This window comes from Lycium barbarum, chromosome 12 (genome assembly GCF_019175385.1).
Source record: "Lycium barbarum isolate Lr01 chromosome 12, ASM1917538v2, whole genome shotgun sequence".
Taxonomy (NCBI): Eukaryota; Viridiplantae; Streptophyta; class Magnoliopsida; order Solanales; family Solanaceae; genus Lycium; species Lycium barbarum.
Window position 1 is genome coordinate 13,753,096 of NC_083348.1, and position 21,995 is coordinate 13,775,090.

General features: G+C 42.1%; 1 protein-coding gene across 1 annotated transcript; it reads left to right on the plus strand.

The window, feature by feature from the left end:
* The first annotated feature begins 16,849 nt into the window (after positions 1 to 16,849).
* Positions 16,850 to 17,482, plus strand: LOC132624132 (uncharacterized). The gene has a single exon (XM_060338957.1). The coding sequence runs from the start codon at positions 16,850 to 16,852 to the stop codon at positions 17,480 to 17,482; it is 633 nt and encodes a 210-aa protein (XP_060194940.1).
* The last annotated feature ends 4,513 nt before the right edge of the window (positions 17,483 to 21,995 follow it).

Here is a 21,995-nt window from a genome sequence, read left to right on the forward strand (position 1 = left end):
GAGATAGTGGTGAAGCCAAAAACTCATTAAACGAATTTAAGAAGAACTAGAGTTTTACGCTTATGATTTATTAGATAAAGCAATCTGTTGTTTAAAGTAATCTTTAAACGTTTCTTTCACACCATACTAGAAAGTTGTAGAAGTTACTATGACAATGTAAGGGCCAAATCGTTCTTGTACATTGTCATAGTAACTTCTACAACAATTAAAGAATTCTGCAGTGATTGTTTTAGCTTTAATGATCATTGCTATTGTATTTTTCTACTAACATTTTCAAGGTATCTTAAAGTTTATTTGTGTATTCTCTGTTCACTTACCACCAGCGCGAGCAAAATATATCTAAATCTTAAAATAGATTATCACCTCTTTGATTCAAAAGTTTGCTACCATATCTGTTGGGGTACAAACTATTGAAAGATCTAATGTCAATAACATTCCCATCGAGGAAGAGATGTTTCTAAACATGATGAGCATTAATGAGTTGTTGGAGTTTGACTGGAGTGCCGATATACATGTTATTTCCCCATATATACTTGCTTCGGTTTTTGAATTCACAATTCTTCCATATGCTTCAACTATATATTGTGTTCTTTTATTTTGTGGATAGCTCACCTACCGGGGGTGGGGGAAGGGGTGTAGGTGCCTTCAAGGCTTTGGAAATTGGGTTGTCACAAATTGGTATTAGAGTTTTAGGTTTACCGGTCTCACAAGTACAAGAACAATGTCGAGTAGAGTCTTGTGGATCCGTACGATGAGATCTGTACGTATCTTTGAAAGGCTATAGGACATTTAGGAAAACTCTAACCTTTCATTCCTTATCATGTATACTTGGTTGTAATGGATTCGAAGAGTTTTTTTTTTTTGTTTCACTCTTTCACAGATGGTGAGGACATTATTGGCTGCAGTTGGAGACCAGGAGCCCGTAACTACACCCGTACCCATTGCCAGGACTATTGCTCCTAGAAGTGGGGGGCGAGGCAAGGCTAGAGCCTGTGTTGCTACACCAGCCAGTGGTCGAGCACCAGCTGCTGCTCAGGCCCATGCTAGGGATGTATCTTAGACCTAGAGAATGTTTCGGAGGAGGAGCCGGTTCAAGCGGACCAGGTTGGAACCGCCTAGGTACCTGCTAGATTCATTGCTACTCCTGTGCTTTAGGATGCTTTGGTGTGTATTTTAAGCTTCATTGAGGGTGTGGCCTAGGCGGGCATACTACCAGCTACTCCAGAGGGTTCCTGGACATGAATTGGAGCTCAGTCTCCCGATATATTGGTTGCTACAGGGTTTGGACCCCAGGGCACAACCAGCTATTGTTGTGGCTCTTCAGTTTTCGGGTTTGGCAGTTTCGGGTACTGTTATTCGACTAGTTGTTCATCCCACTATGACCGCAGAAGAGTAGAAGAGGTACGATAGGTTTGAGAAGATGAAGCCACCAAAATATGATGGACATCCCGATGATGATGCTTATAAGTACTTGTTTAGTTGTCATGAGAGGCTACACAATCTAGGGTTGGTTGAGTCTAACAATGTTGATGTTATAATTTTTCAGATGATCGGTCCTTCCAAGCAATGGTGCAGGGTTATTGTTGAGATAGGCTAGCTAGGTCACCTCACCACTTACTTGGGTTGAGTTTACTCGACTGTTTTTGGAGAAGTTTGTCCCCTGTAGTGTGAGGGAGACAGGCGGGAGTAGTTTGATAAATTAGACCAGAATGGGATATCTGTGACGGAGTATGAGATGAGGTTTCATGCCTTGTCATGTCATGCGTTAACGATTCTGCCTGATGAGACTAAGAAGATTCAGATATTTGTTAGGGGGATGACTTATTCCCTTCGTGTTGTCGAGGCATAGGTAGCAGCTTCAGGAGGTACTTCTCAGAAAGTGGTGGATGCCACTAGGGAGGTTGAGACAATTAGGCATCAGAAGTTTTAAGAGACAGCAGGAAAGAATCGTGCAGTTCTGGCAGTTATGGCAGTACCTCATCGGGAGGTAGGGGCTGCCATGAGAGAGGTTATGGCCCAATTTTAGCAGACCATTTCAGGCAGCAATTCAGAGTTCGGCAGGTTGATCTTCAGGTCATGGTGCGCATAGGCATGGTTCAGGACTAGATTCCTAGGGTTCTACTTCCGGGCCCATAGGTCAAGGTGGTCATTCAGATTATTTTAGCTCTTTTTAGCATACTATAGCATGTCGGGGATGTTATGAGTGCTGTGATATAGGTTATTTCATAAGAGATTACCCTAAAATTATGCAGAGTTACCACACTCGTGTTCCCAAGGTTCTTTACCTAGGGGGCATCACAGCCAGCTAAAAGCAGAGCACAGAGTGGATGAGGTGGTTCACATTCTGGCAGAAGTGGTACTTAGTTAGGCCGTGGTGGCGGAGTTAGGCCGTGGTGGTGGCCTTGGAGGTTCTCATTCCGAGGGTGTACATGCTCAATGATATGAATTTCCAGGCAGGCCAGAGATAGAGGGTCTGATGCAGTTATTACTGGTACTATTTTAGTTTGTCATTGGTCGTCTACGACATTATTTGATCCGGACTCCACATACTCTTATGTGTCTACTTATTTTGCTTTGGTTTTGGTTATGTTATATGATTCACTTGATACCCTATTAGTGTTTCTAATGCTGTTGGTTATTGCGTGGTGGTGGATCGAATGTATCGATTCTTTGTGGTTACGTTGATGGGATATGATACTTGGGATGATTTGATGATTTAGATATGGAGATTTCAATGTTATTTTAGGCCTAAATTGATTGTCCTTTTATCATGAGATCTTGGACTATCATGCCAAGACAATTACGTTTGTCATGCAAGGAGTTCCTAGGTTGGAGTCACGCACCAAAGAGGGTTATACCTTTTCTTAGAGCTCAACAAATGGTTGAGAAGCAATTTTTGGCTTATTTAGCCTATGTTCAGAATACGAGTGTCTATACACCTCTACTTGAGTCAGTACCAATAGTGATTGAGTTCTCTAAGGTGTTTTCGACAGATCTGTAGGGTGTCCAACCCAATCAGGATATTGATTTCTGCACATAAAATCGACTACTAAGCCCATTTCTATTCTGCCATATCGGATGGCACCAGCTTAGTTGAAGGAGTTGAAGGAGCAATTTGTTGAGTAAGCGGTTCATTAGACTGAGTGTTTCCCCTTAGGGTGCTCCTGTACTATTTGTGAAGAAGAGGGATGGGACTATGCATATGTGTATTGATTATCGATAGTTTAACAAGGTTACAATCAAGAACAAGTATCCCAACCCTCGCATTGATGACTTATTTGATCAGCTTCAGGGTGCTCGATTTTCTTTAGACTTGAGATCCGGTTATCATCAGTTGAAGATTAGTGTGGAGGATATCCCTAAGACAGCTTTAAAGACCCGTTATGGACATCTTGATATACTATCTAGTAGAGAGGATCATGAGGATCATGAGCAGTATTTAAGGATTGTGCTTGGGATTTTGAAAGAAAAGTGACTTTATACCAAATTTTTGAAGTGTGAATTTTGGCATAGTTCAATGGCGTTTTTGGGACATATAGTGTCCAAGTATGGTATTATGGGGGATCCTAAGAAGATTGAGGTGGCTCGTGATTGGGTTAGACCTACTTTGGTCATCTTGATTTGGAGTTTGATTAGCCTCGCTAGTTACTATCAGCATTTCATAGAGGGGTTTTCGTCCATAGCATCCCTTTTGACTAAATTGACTCAGAAGAATGTGGCCTTTTAATGTTCAGACGAATGTGAGGTGAGCTTTCAAAGGCTTAAGACTTTGTTGACTATGGCTTTGATTTTGACCTTACCTGTGGAGAGACATGGTTTTACTATATATTGTGATACTTCACGGATTTGTCATGACCCAAGTTAGCTAAGTCGTGCGGGCACTTACCTTTCCCACCTCAATAAGTGAACCCTCAACCCAATGATAATAAAGACGTAAATAAAAAGATCAATCAAGCGAAAGAGAAATAATCACGTAAGTCTGACGGTAATAATATAGAGTAAGTGCAGAAATAAAGAAATACACCCAGGGTCTGGTCTAATTCATACAAGAGGATCTAGCTAAAAATATACAAGTCTGGAAAGATAATAATACATCATATCTATATATATCTCAGAATGGAAAAGTAAGACATAAATAAGAGGAGTCTTCAACACAGCGAACGTCTCGTGCTCACCCTGGAAACTCAAAGCTGTACTGATAGTGACTATCAACCACGGGAGAAGGAAGCTGATCTAACCTACAACTCTGCATTCATAAAAGAATTCAGCAAGTGCATGTCAGTACAAATCACAGTACTGGTAGGTATCATCGGCCGACTAAGTATAGCTAATATAATTCAGACAATAAAGCAAGATAGGCAGATAAATCAACAAGTATAAGTCAAACATAATCGGAACCAAGTACACGTCATCACCTAGGTAGAAGCATCTAAACCCAAGTGTGCGAAGTCTCAACATATCAAATCTGAAACCAACATCACAAGTAAAACACCAGATCATCACAATATAAGCCATAATGCAATGCTGTGTACACATGTACTCCGAACGGAAGTATCGACGTCCCAGTAGCACAACCCATGAGGAACCCAGGAAGTCTATGTACTCACTCAACCCACGTTTCCTGGACAACCATCGGACATAGGACTCTCATATCACTCCACACAATCCATGATTCTGGGACAACCATCGTATATCGAACTTCTCACATCACTCGTACACAATCTACGATTCCGAGACAATCATCAGATATCGGACTTCTTACATCACTCTCATGCAAACTGAGCTTAGCTCATCACAGTGTATCATCAAGTATTAACAAAATATCATGAGAGGTGAGAATGCGTGCGATGTATGAATCAACAACAATAATCAGATCAATATCACAAGTACCAAGCATGGGTATGCCAACCATATCATGAAAGAATACACAAGTCATATAGAATACTATGCTCGTAACCACGTCAACAAGTGAGGTACCAAAATATCATGGACAAAATAGATCTATAGTCTCCAATATCTACTATTACTACGCGGCATCGAGCCTACAATAATAGAACAAATCAAATCACAACACAACAGGGTGACCAACATCAATCAAACAATAGGGCCCAACCTAAGACAATATCAAACCCTACTTCATACCCGAAGGTTTACAAGCTTTCTCCGACAATATAATCTAAATACATGCTTCGCTACACGAAGTCTTATCAAGGGTAAGCCATAACCTACCTGGATGGCCGAACAGCAAAACACCAACAATCACTCCTTAGCTTTCCCCTTCCGCTGAGCCTCAAGATCAAGAAAGTCTAGGCATATTCAAAATCTAGATTAGAAATCATGAAGATCGATACCTATATTGCTATTATTCAAATTAGGTCAAAATTCAACCCTAGAATTTAGGGAAACGGGGCCCACAATGTCAAAACAGGAAATTCGAGGGTAAAATATCAAATTAAACACAAGGTGATCAAAACCCATCAACTAATTGCTAAATTAACTCAAGCATTCACCCAATTTTGAAATTCAAGCAAAACCCTCAGTTTTGGGTATAAACCCTAACTCTTAGATTCAAGAATTCAACACTAATAATGGGAGATATATGATTAACAACCTCAGATACATCATAATCTAGCATAAACCCAATCAATTTCATCATTAAAAAGCCTAGATAGAATATCCATTAAATCCACTTTTTATCTTCCTTTACTAAGGAACTAACAAGGAAAGAGAAATTCTAAGATGATTAGGGATAATGAATTAGCAAGAAGGTTAGGAGGACTTCCACCAAGAATCTTCTCCAAGAATCCTCTAGAATAGTTCCCAAGAGCTCAAATTTCGGAATGGTAATAAATGATAGACTAAGGGCTTTTAACACTTCATTTAATGAACTAACTGCCCGTCACCTGCTTCTGCGACACCATTACCGCTTCAGCGGTGCCGCCCCAGCGGTCCCATGACCGCTGCAGCGATCATTCCCAATTGGCACAGACCTCTTCAGTTATAAGGTGACCGCTTCAGCGGTACCGCTGCCGCGGTGCTGGTGCCGCCAAAGTGGACACTAGACACCAAACACTTTCCCAAGTTTCACACTTCCACTCGAATTTCTGACTAATTCCCGAGGCTATCTGCTCACAAACCACATACACAGACACACATAAAAACATGCTACGAACGCGCTCGTAGCCTCAGAATTCCCTACGGAGGCCTCGTTGATCGAATCAACCCCCGATACCTCAATTCCAACTTCTCAACCCAAGTCCCAAAATGCATCCGAGTGCATTGGGAACCGAATCAGATATACTTACAAGTTCTAAATGACCATCTAGACCTCTCGAAATCGACGAATTTTTGAAAAATTTCTGTTTACCCAAAAGTCAACTTTGAGTCAATTCTTTTCGCTTTAAACCCAAATTTTACAAAAAGTCGCTCGAATCAAATCCAGACACCTCGAGAATCATGTCAACGGTCCCCTCAGGTCAAACATGAGCTAACCAAGTTCGAAAAGGGGTGAAAGTGCCGGAAAGACTATAACAACCAAATGGCTCATTACATCAAATACCAATTAAACCATCGCTCGTCCTCGAGCGAAGAAGAGACAAGAACGGGGAAGTGCCTGAATCAGTGAAAAACTGGGGATATCGGCTACACATGTCAGACTCAGTCTCCAAAGTAGCCTCCTCAACAGGACGATGCTTCCATCACGCCTTCACAGAAGCAATCTCCTTTGACCTCAACTTCCGAACCTGTCTATCCAAGATCGCAATAGGCTCCTCCTCATAGGTTAAATTCTCATCAAGTAATATAGTATCCCAACGAACAATGTAAGTACCGTTTGTGTGGTCCTTCTTCAGCATAGAAACATGAAAAATCTGATGAACTCCCGCCAAGCCTAGCGGCAAGGCTAACTCATAAGAAACATCGCCCACACGGTCAACAATCTTAAATGGGCCAATGTACCTGGGGCTCAACTTGCCCCTCTTACCAAACCTCAAAACACCCTTCATAGGTGAAACCTTCAATAGAACCTTGTCTCCAACCGCAAACTCTAAATCTCGGACCTTTCGGTTTGCATACATCTTTTGTAGTCTCTAAACTACTAAAAGCTTGGCCTGAATAACTCTCACTCTATCAAGAGACTCTCTTAACAAATCTGTACCCCAAGGTCAAACCTATAACCCATCAAACTAGCCAATCGGAGATCTACACCTCCTACTATATAAAGCCTCAAAAGGCGCCATGCCAATACTCGAATGATAAATGTTGTTGTACGCAAACTCTGCCAATGGTAAGTGCTGATCCCAATGACCACCAAAATCAATAACACAAGCTCTCAACATGTCCTCAAGCATTTGAATAGTTCGCTCAGATTGGCCATTAGTCTGGGGAGTGAAAGGTTGTACTGAGATCCAATCTGGTAACCAACTCCTCATGCAAAGCCCTCTATAATCGAGAAGCGAAGATAGTACCCCGATCATATACGACAAAAATAAGAACCCCACGCAACCTCATAATATCCCAAATGTATAACTTGGCTAACTTCTTCGTGGTATAAGAAACCTAAATTAGAACAAAGTGAGCGGACATAGTCAGCCGATCAACTATCACCCAAATAGAATCACACTTACCCAGGGTCTTCGGAAGACCCACAACAAAATACATGGCAATCCTCCCCCATTTCCACTCGGGAATGGGTATCTTCTGAAGTACACAGCCGGGTCGCTAGTCCTCATACTTTACCTGCTGAAATTTTTCACACTTAGCTACGAAATCAGCTATATCCCTCTTCATCCGACGCTACTAATAGTGCTACCTTAAATGACGATACATCTTAGTCACCCCCGGATGAATGGAATATCAAGAACTATGAGCCTCAGACAAGATCAATTGAATCAAATCACCAACACGAGGAACGCATACACGTCCCTTAATCCTCAAGATGCCCCCAGAATCAATCATGGCCTCCTTGGCCTCACCCCTTAAAACTCTATCTCAAATCTTGCTCAACTAAGCATCCTCAAACTAATGAGTATGGATCTGATCCAATAAAGATTACCTCACCTCTACACAAGCCAAAACCCTTCCTGGAATCGAAATATCAAGACGAACAAAACTGTTGGCCAGAGTCTGAACCTCCATGGCAAACGGACGCTCGAAAACAATCAAACGAGCTAAACTCCCCATACTCACTGCCTTGCGACTCAAGGTATCAGCCATAACATTGGCTTTCTCGGGATGATAAAGAATAGAGATGTCATAGTCCTTCAGGAGCTCCATCCATCGGCGCTGCCTGGATTAAGATCTATTTGGGTAAACACATACTGAAAACTACGGTGATCAGTGAAAACCTCACAATGGACACCGTACAAATAGTGCCTCCAAATCTTCAAAGCAAAGACCACGGCCAACAACTCCAAATCAGGGGTAGGGTAATTCTTCACATGAATCTTCAACTGATGGAAGGAATAAGCTATCACTCTACCCTCCTGCATCAACAAAACACCCAAACCCATACGAGAGGTATCACAATATACTGTGAAATCCGTACCCTTCACGGGTAATGCTAATATCGGGGCTGAAGTCAAAAGAAGCTTGAGCTTTTGAAAACTCTCCTCAAAATCATCTAACCACCGGAAGGGAACATCTTTCTGAGTCAATCTGGTCAAAGTTAAAGCAATAGCAGCAAAACCTTTCACAAAGCGATAGTAATAGCTGGAAAAACCCACAAAACTACGAACCTCGATAATAGTAGTGGGCCTTGCCTAACCCCTCACAGCCTCAATCTTCTATGGGTCAACCATAATTCCATCCTTAGACACAATATGGCCCAAGAATGCCACAGACTCCAGCCAAAACTCACACTTCAAAAACTTAGCAAATAAGCTATGCTTCTTCAACAACATAAGAATAGTACGAAGATGGCTCTCATGCTCCTTTCTACGCTTGGAATACACCAAGATATCATCAATAAACACAATCACGAAGGAGTCAAGGAATGGCCTAAAGATGCCATTCATCAAAGTCATAAATGCAGCCGAGGCATTGTTAAGCCCAAAAGACATCACCAGAAACTCATAGTGTTCATATCTCATCCGAAAGGTTGTCTTCAGAATATCTTCAGCCCTGATCCTCAACTGGTAGTAGCCTGAACGCAAGTCTATCTTCGAAAACACTGAATCACCTTGAAACTGGTCAAATAAGTCATCAATACGAGGCATAGGACACTTGTTCCGAATAGTAACCTTGTTCAACTGGCGATAATCAATGAACATCCTCATGGTTCCATCTTTCTTCTTAATAAATAACACAGGAGCACCCTAAGGGGAGACACTCGATCTAATGAACCCCTTGCTTAACAAATCTTGCAATTTCTCCTTAAGCTCTCTTAGCTTCACAGGTGCCATCCGACATGGTGGAATAGTAATAAGGCGAGTGCCCAGATCCAAATCGATACAGAAGTCAATGTCGCGAATGGGTGGTATACCCGGCAGATCAGACAGGAATACCTCTGCAAACTCGCTCACAATAGGGATGGGCTTAAAGGGTGGAGATACAACCTTCGTGTCTCGCATATGATCTAGATAAGCTAAACACCCCTTATTAACTAAATTCTTTGCCTGAAGAAAGGAAACGATCTCCTTCGGAGCGGAACTAGGAGTACCATTCCACTAATGCAGGAATTCCAGGCATGGTTAAGGTGACTGTCTTGACGTGACAGTCCAAGATCGCGTGATAAGGAGAAAGTCAGGTCATACCTAAGGTAATGTCAAAATCCACCATGTCAAGAATCATCAAACTTACTAAGTGTCATACCCCATAAAAGTAACCAAACATGATCGATAAACTCGATCCACGACAACAGAATCTCCAATCAGAGTGGACACATGAACAAACATATCTATGGTATCACAATGCAAATCCCAACCGATGGCATGATATGCAGACACATAGGAATAAGTGGATCCAGGATCAAATAACACAGATACAGCTCTGTGACAGACAGAATTGGCACCTGAAATCACAACATCTGAGGCCTCTGCCTCGAGCCTACCCGGAAACGTGTAACAATGGGCCTCACCACGTTCAGTCTGAGATACCCTTATCGCACTCTGGGACCTTCCTCTAACTGCCTAAGATCAACCTCTAGAACCCTGAGAACCACCACGGCCTGACTGAGCACCGCCTCTCTGAGAAGCACCGCTAGATGATGTCGGAGTCCTCGGTGGCTGATAATCCTGCCTGAATCGGGGACATCTCCTAGAAACATGCCCCAACTCTCCACAAGAATAATAGGTCAGAATTGTCGTAGGCTAATAAACTGAAGCTGATGACCCAGATAAAATAACCTTGTCTACCGGCCGAGAAAATGAACTCTCAAGAGCTCTCTGTCTGGGTGGCTCACTGGAGGAAACCTGCAAAGCTGAATGCACAGGACAGCCGAAATATGGCTGATACAGCCTAGAAGACTGACCGGCACCCCTCGAACTAGAACTACCATAACTCCCAGTTTGACGCGGTCTCTTGTCATCACCACTTCCAAATGCACGAGCCTTAGCGCCCTCAACCAAAGAAGCATGCTCGACGATGGACTGGAAAGAAGCCTCCATAGCTTTCATCTGAAGGCAAGGAATTTGAAGGGAACTGACTAGCCCACCAATAAAACGCCTAATCCTATCAGGATCGGTAGGGATCAAAGGAGTGGAATAACGAGCCAGATACAGATAGCGAGTCCCATAGGCCTCTACCGACATACCCCTCTACTGAAGATGTTGAAACTCCTCCCTACACACCTCTCTCAAACACCGGGGCACATACTTCACAAGGAAGGCCCGGTAAAACTGAGTCCATGTCAGGGGAGAAGAACCTTCAGGTCTACAAGCCACAAAATACCTCCACCAAGTCTTCGCGTTGCCGCGAAACTGGTAGGACACGTAGTCAACTCCATGGGTCTCTATGATCCCCATCCTATGTAGCAACTCATGCATATCCAAGATGAATTCATAAGCGTCCTCAACAGAAGTACCTGAAAACCTTGGTGACTCCAACTTCCTAAACCTCCTAACAAGATTCTGATCAGACACGGTCATAAAATCACCCTCCATGGGCCTAAGATCATCACTCGGGGCTGGTACCGCATTAATACGGGGAGCCATAGCTGCAGCCGGGTGTGCTACCCGAGTAAGTCTCTGCTCAGGGGTCTACGCGCCAACTCTGGTCTGTGAACCTCTGCCAAGAGTAGTAACCCAAGCGACAGCCTGCTGGGCATCTAGATGAAGTACGACTCTGGCCATAGTATCCTGCATAGTCTGGTCAGAAGTAATCTCGGGTTGTGTCCGTGCTGGGGCCGCACCATCCTCTGCGGCCTGGTCTCGATCCTGCTGATCCTCAGACAGTAGAGACAGAGATCTCTCGCACTACTGTCCCACCGCAGGGGCCCTTCCTCTGGCTGGGGCAGCCCCATAGCCTCTAGGTCTGCCGCGTCCTAGGGCTATCGCTCGGCCTCTGGTGCCAGCCGCAGCTGCGGGCTCTGGCACCTGACCTCGGGCTATAGTAGCTCGAGTCCTCACCATGTGTAAAAGAAGAGATAAGATTCAAATACCAATTTAATTTTTCCAGACACCAATTAGAATAAAGTAACACGAAAGAATGAAAGAAAGTGAGATTTCCTAAATGTGAGATAGCCTCTCGCAGATAAGTACGGAGCTTATCGTACCGATCCACGAGGCTCTACTAGACAAGCTCTTGTATTATAGACCCGGTAACCTAGGGCTCTGATACCAACTTGTCACGACCCAATTTGGCTAAGCCATGCGGGCACTTACCTTTTCCACCTCGATAAGTGAATCCTCAACCCAATGATAATAAAGGCATAAATAAAAAGATCAGTTAAGCAAAAGAGAAATAATCACACAGTCTGACGGTAATAATTGAGTAAGTACCGAAATAAAGAAATACACCCAGGGTCTGGTCTAATCCATACAATAGCATCTAGCTAAAAATATACAAGTCTGGAAAGATAATAATACATCATATCTGTATATGTCTCATAATGGAAAAGTAAGACATAAATAAGAGTAGTCTTCAAGGAAGCGAATGTCTCGTGCTCACCCTAGAAACTCAAAGCTGTACTGATAGTGACTATCAGCTACGGCAGAGGGAAGCTGATCCAACCTGGAACTCTACATTCATAAAAGAATGCCACAAGTGCAGGTCAGTACAAATAACAGTACTGGTAGGTATCGTCAGCCGACTAAGTATAGCTAACATAATTCAGACAATAAAGCAAGACAGGCAAATAATCAACAAGTATAAGTCAAACATAATCGGAACCAAGTACACGTCACCACCTAGGTAGAAGCATCTAAACCCAAGTGTGCCAAGTCATAACATATCCAATCTAAAACCAACATCACAAGTAAAACACCAGATCATCACAATATAAGCCATAAACTAATGAAATGCAATGATGTAAGAATGCAAATGCAATGATGTGTACGCATGTACTCCAGACAGAAGTATCGACGTCCCAGCAACACAACCCATGGGGGACCCGGGAAGTCTATGTACTCACTCAATCCATGATTTCGGGACAATCGTCGGATATCGGACTCTCACATCACACCACACAATCCACGATTCCGGGATGACCATCGGATATCGGACTTCTCACATCACTCACACACAATCCACAATTCCGGGACAACCATCGAATATCAGACTTCTCATATCACTCTCTTGCAAACTGACCTCAGCTCGTCACAGTGTATTATCAAGTATCAACAATGTATCAACTGTATATCATGAGAGGTGAGAATGCGTGCGATGTATGAATCAACAACAATAATCAGATCAATATCACATGTACCAAGCATGGGTTCGCTAACCATATCATGAAAGACTACACAAGTCATATAAAGTACTATGCTCGTAACCACGTCGACAAGTGAGGTACCAAAATATCATGGACAAAATAGATCTATAGTCTTCAATATCTACTATCACTACGCGGCATCAAGCCTACAATAATAGAACAAATAAAATCACAACATAACGGGGTGGCCAACCCCAATCACACAACAGGGCCCAACCTAAGACAATATCCAACCCAACTTCATATCCGAAGGTTTACATGCTTTCTCCGACAATATAATCTAAATATATGCTTCACTACATGAAGTCTCACCAAGGGTAATCCATAACCTACCTGGATGGCCGAACAGCAAAACACCAACAATCACTCATTAGCTTTCCCCTTCCACTGAGCCTCAAGATCAAGAAAGTCTAGGCATATTCGAAATCTAGATTAGAAATCATGAAGATCGATACATATATTGCTATCATTCAAATTAGGTCAAAATCCAACCCTAGAATTTGGGGAAACAGGGTCCAAAAGGTCAAAACGAGAAATTCGGGGGTAAAATATCAAATTAAACACTTGGTGATCAAAACCCATCAACTAATTGCTAAATTAACTCAAGGATTCACCTAATTTCAAAATTCATGTGATATATCCTAACTCTTAAATTTAAGAATTCAACACTAATAATGGGAGATATATGATTACCAACTTTACATACATCATAATCTAGCATAAACCCAATCAATTTCATCATTAAAAAGCTTAGATAGAATATCCATTAAATCCACTTTTTATCATTCATTTCTAAGGAACTAACAAGGAAAGAGTAATCCTAAGATGATTAGGAATAATGAATTAGCAAGAAGGTTAGGTGGACTTACCACCAAAAATCTTCTAGAATAGTTCCCAAGAGCTCAAATTTCGGAATGGTAATAAATGATAGACTAAGGGCTTTTAACACTTTATTTAATGAACTAACTACCCGTCACCCGCTTCCGCGACACCACTACCGCTGCAGCGGTCTTGCTCAATTGGCACAATCTGCTTTAGCGACAGGGTGACCGCTTCAGCGGTACCACTGCTGCGGTGCTGGTGCCGTCAAAGCTGGCACTAAACACCAGAAACTTGCCCAAATTTCACACTTCAACTCGAATTTCTGACTAATTCCCGAGGCCATCTGCTCACAAACCGCATATAGAGACACACATAAAAACACGCTACGAACGTGTTCGTGCCCTTAAAATTTCCAACTGAGGCCTCGTTGATCGAGTCAACCCCCGATACCTCAATTATAACTTCTCAAACCAAGTTCCAAAATGCATCCAAGTGCATTGGGAACCGAACCAAATATACGCACAAGTTCTAAATGACCATCCGGACCTCTCGGAATCGACGAATTTCTGAAAAAGTTCAGTTTACCCAAAAGTCAACTTTAAGTCAACTCTTTTTCGCTTTAAACCCAAATTTTATAAAAAGTCACATGAATTAAATCTAGACACCTCGAAAATCATATCAATGGTCCCCTCGGGTCAAAAATGAGCTAACTAAGTTCGAAAAGGGGTGAAAGTGCCAGAAAGACTACAACGACCAAGCGGGTCGGTACAGGATTGATCTTGTTTGCGTTATGATGCAAAGAGGTAAGGTTATAGCCTTTTATTTGAGAAAGTTGAAGGTGCTAGAGAAAACCTGCTCCACTCATGATTAAGAGCTGGCAGCTGTAGTATTTTTGTTGAAGATTTGGAGGCATTACCTCTAAGATCTGTTTCTTTGAGCTGAGGGTTTCTAAAAAAAACATCTCTACCTTTTCAAGGTATAGGTAAGGAGTGCGAACACTCTACCCTCCCTACACCCCACTTTTGTGGGATTACACTGAGTGTTTACCGATCATCATAGTCTACAACATATTTTCAATCAGAGAGATCTCAGTTTGAGGCAACGGAGATGGTTAGAGTTTCTCAATGATTATGAGATGACCATTCTTTATCATCCGAGTAAGGACAATGTAGTGGAGAATGCCTTGAGTAATAAGGGGGTGAGTACGAGTTTTCTAGTATTGTTACAGGTGGGAGAAAATCCATTGGGTATGGATGTTCGATCTTTGGCAAATAGTATGGAGAGACTTGATATTTCGGAACCTGGCATGGTTCTAGCGAATAGTCCTATATTGGAGTGGATTAGGGCTCAACAGTTTGATGATGCAAATTGTGTAAAACTTGAGATAAAGTGTTGCAAGGAAAGGTCGAGGAGGAAATTCTTGATGATGAGGGTGTTTCGAGAATCAAGGGTCACATATGTGTTCCTCATGTAGGATATTTTACTAGATTGATCACGGAAGAGGCTCATAGTTCGAGGTACTCTATTCATTCGGAAGCTACAAAGATGTACCGGGATTTGAAACAGAATTATTGGTGGTGCAGCATGAAGAGGGACATAGTGGAGTATGTATTTTCGTGTTTGAATTGTCAACAGGTCAAATACGAGCACCAAAAGCCTGGTGATATTACTCAAAGGATGCCCATAACTTAGTTATAATATGAGCGGATTGTTATGGACTTTGTGGAATGGTTACCACAGTCTTTGGGAAAGTTTGCATGGGGAGCCCATTTCTATCATTTCAGGATGGGGCATCCATTTTACATCTCATTTCAGGAGATATATGCAGAAGGAGTTGGGTACTCGAGTGGATCTTAGTACAACATTTGACCCTCATACTGATGGTCAGTCCAAGAGAACTATTCAGGTCCTTGAGGATATGTTATGGGCTTGTGTGGTCGATTTTTGTGGTCATTGGGATCAGGTCTTTCCTTTGGCAGATTTTTCTTACAATCATAATTACCATTCGAGCATTGAGATGACACCATTTGAAGAATTGTATGGTAAAAGATGTCGTTCTCCAATTGGTTAATTCGATGCGTTCGAGGTTAGACCTTGGGGTACAGACTTGTTGCGAGATTCTTTAGACATGGTCAATTGACTCAGGAGAGGCTTCTTACAACTCTTGGTAAGAAAAAGAGTGCCCGATGGATGAAAAACTTGAGCCACTTCATACCCATTTCCCAGACGAAGGGGTGTTGGCTATAGAAGAAGGAGCAGCAGAATTCTATGCTGGCTGGAAATTGTTCTTTGACGGAGCAGTGAATTACAAAAGTTCCGGAATCGGCGCGATCCTGATATCAGAAAATGGGCAACACTACCCCATGGCTGCCAAGCTCAAATTCTGTTGTACTAACAACATGGCCAAATACGAAGCTTGCATCCTAGGTCTCAGAATGGCACTAGACATGGATATCAATGAATTATTAGTCATTGGAGATTCTGACTTGTTGATTCATCAAGTACAAGGTGAATGGGGCACCAAAAATGAAAATATCTTACCATATGTGAACTTTGGCACAGAGATTGTGCAAGAAGTACAGAAAGATTGAGCTTCGACATACGCCAAGGGCTCAGAATGAATTTGTTGATACACTGGCCACAATAGCGACAATGATCCAGCATCCTGAAAGCAGTCACATCGACCCACTAAGGATAAGTCTGAAAGAAGAACATGCCCATTGTTGCCATGTGGAAGCTGAGCCAGATGGCAAGCCGTGGTACAGCAATACCAAAATGTATCTGGAAGGACGAGAATACCCCGAAGGCATCATAAATGGACAAAAGAAAACCATCCAAAGAATGGAAAACAGTTTCTTCCTAAACAAAGAAGTATTATACAAACAGACGCCGGATTTAGGTCTACTCAGATGTGTAGACGCCGGCGAAGCCACCAAACTTCTAGAAGAAGTACATGCAGGAACATGTGGATCCCACATGAATGGATTCATTCTAGCAAAGAAGATTCTATGAGCTAGATATTATTAGATGACTATAGAGAGTGATTGTTGTAAGTATGTGCAAAGGTTCCATCAATGCTAGATCCACGGTGATCTGATCTGATTCCCTCTAAGTGAACTTAATGTTATGAGCTCACCATGGCCTTTCGTCGCTTGGGGCATGGATGTTATTGGACCCATTGAACCAACAACCTCGAATGGTCACCAGTTCATTTTTGTTGCTATTGACTATTTCACCAAGTGGGTGGAAGCAACGTCTCACAAATCAGTAACGAAGAAAGTAGTGGCAGACTTTGTACGAAACCACATCATATACAGATTCAGTGTGCCCGAGTCCATCATAACAGACACTGGAGCGAATCTGAATAGCCACCTGATGAAGGATATCTGTGAGCAATTCAATATCACCCATCGAAACTCAACAACTTACCTACCGCAAATTAATGGAGCTGTAGAAGCAGCCAACAAGAATATCAAGAGGATATTGAGGAAAAGGACTGATAATCATAAGGGTTGGCATGAGCAGTTGCCTTATGACTTACTGGGATACCGTGCCATGGCCAGAACTTCAACAGGAGCAATGCCATATTTGTTCGTCTACGGGACTGAAGTAGTCATACCCGCTGAAGTTAAGATACCTTCCTTGAGAATCATGCAGGAAGCGGAATTGGACAATGTCGAATGGGTCCGAGCTTGTTATGAGCAATTGGCAGTAATTGATGAGAAAAGGATGGTTGCTGTCTGTCACGGTCAATTGTACCAGCAAAGGATGGCAAGAGCCTTCAACAAATGAGTCAGAACTAGACTTTTTCAGATCGGACAATTGGTGCTCAAAAGGATTTTTCCGCACCGAGATGAATATAAAGGGAAGTTTTCTCCCAACTGGCAAGGGCCTTGCGTAATCCGCAAAGTACTCTCCGTGTCACGACCCGACTAAAGGTCATGATGGGTACCCAGGGCTGACCACCGAGCACCACTCATTCTAGCACTCATCATACTCATTAAGCGTACATTCATTAATTTTATACTCAAATCATAGGAAAACTATTTTTCATTTGGATACATAACTACTTTACATACATAAGCCCTTTGGCTATCAAAATAATATATATACAATAAGGACATCGTGAGACCATACTACCCACACATACATATCTACGAGCCTCTACTAGAGTACTAGACATGAGGACGGGATAGGACCCCGCCGTGCCCAAATATGTATACAAAATAATAAGCCAAATAGTACCTCCGGAATAATGGAGTGCTCCTGTAAATCTGCTGATGGCTCCTATGGATCTGCACCGTCTCCCTGCCTACCTGTGGACATGAACACAGCGTCCAAAGAAAACGGACGTCAGTACGAACATTGTACTGAGTATGTAAGGCATAAACAATAATGGTATATCAATGAAATACAGAGACATCGAGTAAAGAGCGATCTGTAACTGACGGTCACTTAAAACTGAAATAATGCATGCTAACTTACTTCATAATCATCATCATATCATGTATGCATATATGTATAAGTTTTCCGACCACATAGGTACGGTGTGATAATCATTAGCCAGCGTCCAGGCCTCCCACGTCCGGGGTACCATCTCATGCCGCCCACTAGTGGTGTCTGCCCAAGCCATCTAGACATGGTGTATATGCTGCCCGCTTTAGCGGTGTCTACCCGACCATGTAGGCGCGGTGTGATATCATCATGTACATCTCATAGACTTATCATATTCTCATCATACTATTATCATAATGCATAACTAGGAACTCAGGAAAACTATACTCTATCGAGGTGACATAAGGTCGTGAACCCCCGATTCCGTTATGGAGCATTCATAAGTATTCTGCCTCACCTTAAAGGAAGTAGCATATAAGGTGAGTGTATATAATGAACAACATCAATGGATCATAATAAGAATCATTAGCTTTGTAGAAACATAATATCATGGGCCTTAGACTCTTTAGACTTAGATTCATCATCATCATCATTATCATGCTCGTAACATATCTCTTATCTTATCTCATATGAAGCTCTTTACTAAGATTGACTCATAATTTTCGGGATGTAGGAAAGTCATGAAGAGATAGGGAATACCATGTCATAAGAATCATGCCTTAGAAAGTAGGGACTAGCCTTACATACCTCTTTCGTTTAGCTACTCTATCACTTGAACGCTCTTCTCCAATATTCACGTTTTTGCCTTCAAGAGAGTTCATACTCATATTAGATAATCGATAACATAAGCGTGTTTGAACTAAAGCTAGAGAAAATTGGGCAGTATCTCATTTGTTTCTACTACTTTTTCCATATCATATATCAACTCCCAAACGTCAATAATAACATTCATAATATCATCATCAATAACTTTTGTCAAATTCATCATTATCCAATCCCCACAAATTCCTCTCAAGGTCATCCATAATCATGTACTTCTCCTATTTCAAACCATCCAATTAGGGATCTACACTTCCTTCCATATAAAGCTTTATACGGAGCCATTTGGATACTGGAATGGTAGCTATTGTTGTATGAAAACTCGATTAGATGTTAGTGATCATCCCAACTACCACCAAAATCTAGTACACGTGCTCGTAGCATATCTTCCAAGGTCTGATTAGTACGTTCAGCTTGCCCATCAGTTTGCGGATGGAATGTCGTGCTGAGCTTTACTTGAGTACTGAGACCTTCTTGAAAAGATTTCCAGAACTTGGTTGTAAATTGCGCTCCTCTATCTGTGATAATAGATATCGGAATACCATGGAGTCGCACAATTGCTTTTAGATACAACCTTGCATAATCTTGTGCTGAGTATGTGGTTCTGACTGGAAGAATATGAGCTGCTTTCGTGAGTCTGTCCACGATCACCCATATGGAATCGTATTTGCCTCGGGAACGAGGTAATCCCACAACAAAATCTATGTTGATCACTTCCCATTTCCAAGTAGGGATTTCCATTGCTTGCAATACTCCTCCTGGCTTTTGGTGTTCAATTTTCACTTGCTGGCAATTTGGACATTGGGCTACAAATTCTGCTATGTCTCTCTTCATGCCATCCCACCAATATATCAACTTGAGATCAGGATACATCCTTGTTGCACCTGGGTGAATAGAATACCGAGAATAATGAGCTTCTTCTAGAATTCAACGGCGCAATTCTGACACATTCGGAACACATAGCCTGCCTCGGTATCTAAGAATTCCATCCATAGAAGTTTCAAATGGAGGCTTCTCTTTTTCATGAAGTGTGTCTCTATAATGGCTCAACTGAGGATCTTCATATTGACGCTCTTTTACTTCCATATTCAGGGACGATACTGTGGGATCATTAATACCAATCCCTGCACTCCCTGAATCAATTAAATGTACTCCAAGATTAGCTAGTTGGTGGAGCTCATGAATTAATTCTTTCTTCTCCGGAGGAACTTCACATAGGCTGCCCATAGATCGACGGCTAAGCGCATCGGCTACTACATTTGCCTTTCCGGGTTGGTATAAAATGCTCACATCATAGTCTTTCAATAATTCTAACCACCGCCTCTGTCGCAGATTTAACTCCTTTTGTTCGAAAATTTATTAAAGACTCTTGTGATCTGTATAGATATCAACATGCACACCATACAAGTAATGTCTCCACATCTTTAATGCATAGATAACCGCAACCAATTCGAGATCATGAGTTGGGTAGTTCTTTTCATGTTTCCACAGCTGTCTCGAGGCATAAGCAATGACTTTACCGTGCTGCATCAGTACCCATCCTAACCCAACGCCGAAAGCATCACAGTATACAACATAACCATCTGGCCCTTCTGGGAGTATCAGGACTGGGGCTGAGGTCAATCTATCCTTCAACTCTTGAAAGCTGTGTTCACAAGCATCACTCCACTGAAACTTAGCTGACTTCTGGGTTAGCTTTGCTAATGGGGCTGAAATAGAGGAAAATCCTTCTACGAACCTTCTATAGTACCCTGCCAATCCCAGAAAACTCCGGACTTCTGTAGGTGTTGTAGGCCTTGGCCAAGTCTTCACAGCTTCAATTTTCTGAGTGTCAACTCAAATGCCATCATCTGAAATAACATGACCCATAAATGTCACAGAATTCAGCCAAAACTCGCACTTTGAGAATTTTTCATACAATTCTCGAGTTCGAAAAATTCCAAGAACAATACGTAAATGATCTCCATGTTCTGATTCTGTGCGAGAGTATACCAGAATATCGTCAATGAAGACTATTACGAATAAATCGAAGAGAGGCCTGAATACATTATTCATCAAATTCATAAACACTGTCGGAGCATTGGTTAACCCAAACGACATCACCCGGAATTCATAATGGCCATATCTTGTTCTGAAAGCTGTTTTGGGAATATCTCCTTCTTTAACTCTCAATTGGTGATAACCTGACCTCAAGTCTACTGTGGAAAACCACTTGGCACCTTGTAGTTGATAAAACAAATCATCAATCCTTGGAAGAGGATATTTGTTCTTTATCGTCACCTTATTCAACTGTCTATAATCGATGCACATTCGTAGGGAGCCATCTTTCTTTCTCACGAATAGGACTGCTGCTCCACACGATGATGAACTGGGTCTAATAAATCCATTCTCAAGCAAATCTTTCAACTGTGCCTTTAATTCTTTCAATTCTGCCGGAGCCATTCGGTAAAGAGGAATAGAAATAGGCTTGGTGTCCGGCAACACATCAATAGCAAAATCAATCTCTCTTTCCGGGGGAAGACCTGGAAGTTCATTTGGAAATACATCCGAAAATTCATTCACTACCGGAACGGATTGGAAAGTTGGCGACTAGCCCTTAGCTATCATCTTTCTTGCCTTAAGGTAGGAAATAAACCTACCTCTTGGAGATGCTGTATTACCCTTCCATTCAAGCACGGGCTCTCCCGGGAATTGAAATCGAACTACTTTCATTCGGCAATCCACATTAGCATAACATGAGGCCAACCAATCCATACCCATAATCACATCGAAATCTAACATTTCCAGCTCAACTCAATCAGCTTTAGTCTGGCGGTCGCATATCACAATCACACAATTTTTGTACACTTGTCTAGCTATCACGGGATCCCCAACCGGAGTAGATACCTCAAAAGGTTTAATTGGCTCAGGTTTCACCCCAATACGACCAGCAACATATGGAGTAATATAAGATAGGGTAGAACTTGAATCTACCAATGCATACACATCATAAGAAAATACGGATAATGTACCTGTAACCACATCCGAGGAGGACTCAAGATCCTGTCGCCCAGCTAAAGCATACATGCGGGGCTGAGTGGCACCTGAAGTA

What these genes read in the sequence shown, in the direction of transcription:
- LOC132624132 (XM_060338957.1), top strand. Translation starts at nt 16,850, where the DNA reads ATGGATGTTATTGGACCCATTGAACCAACAACCTCGAATGGTCACCAG.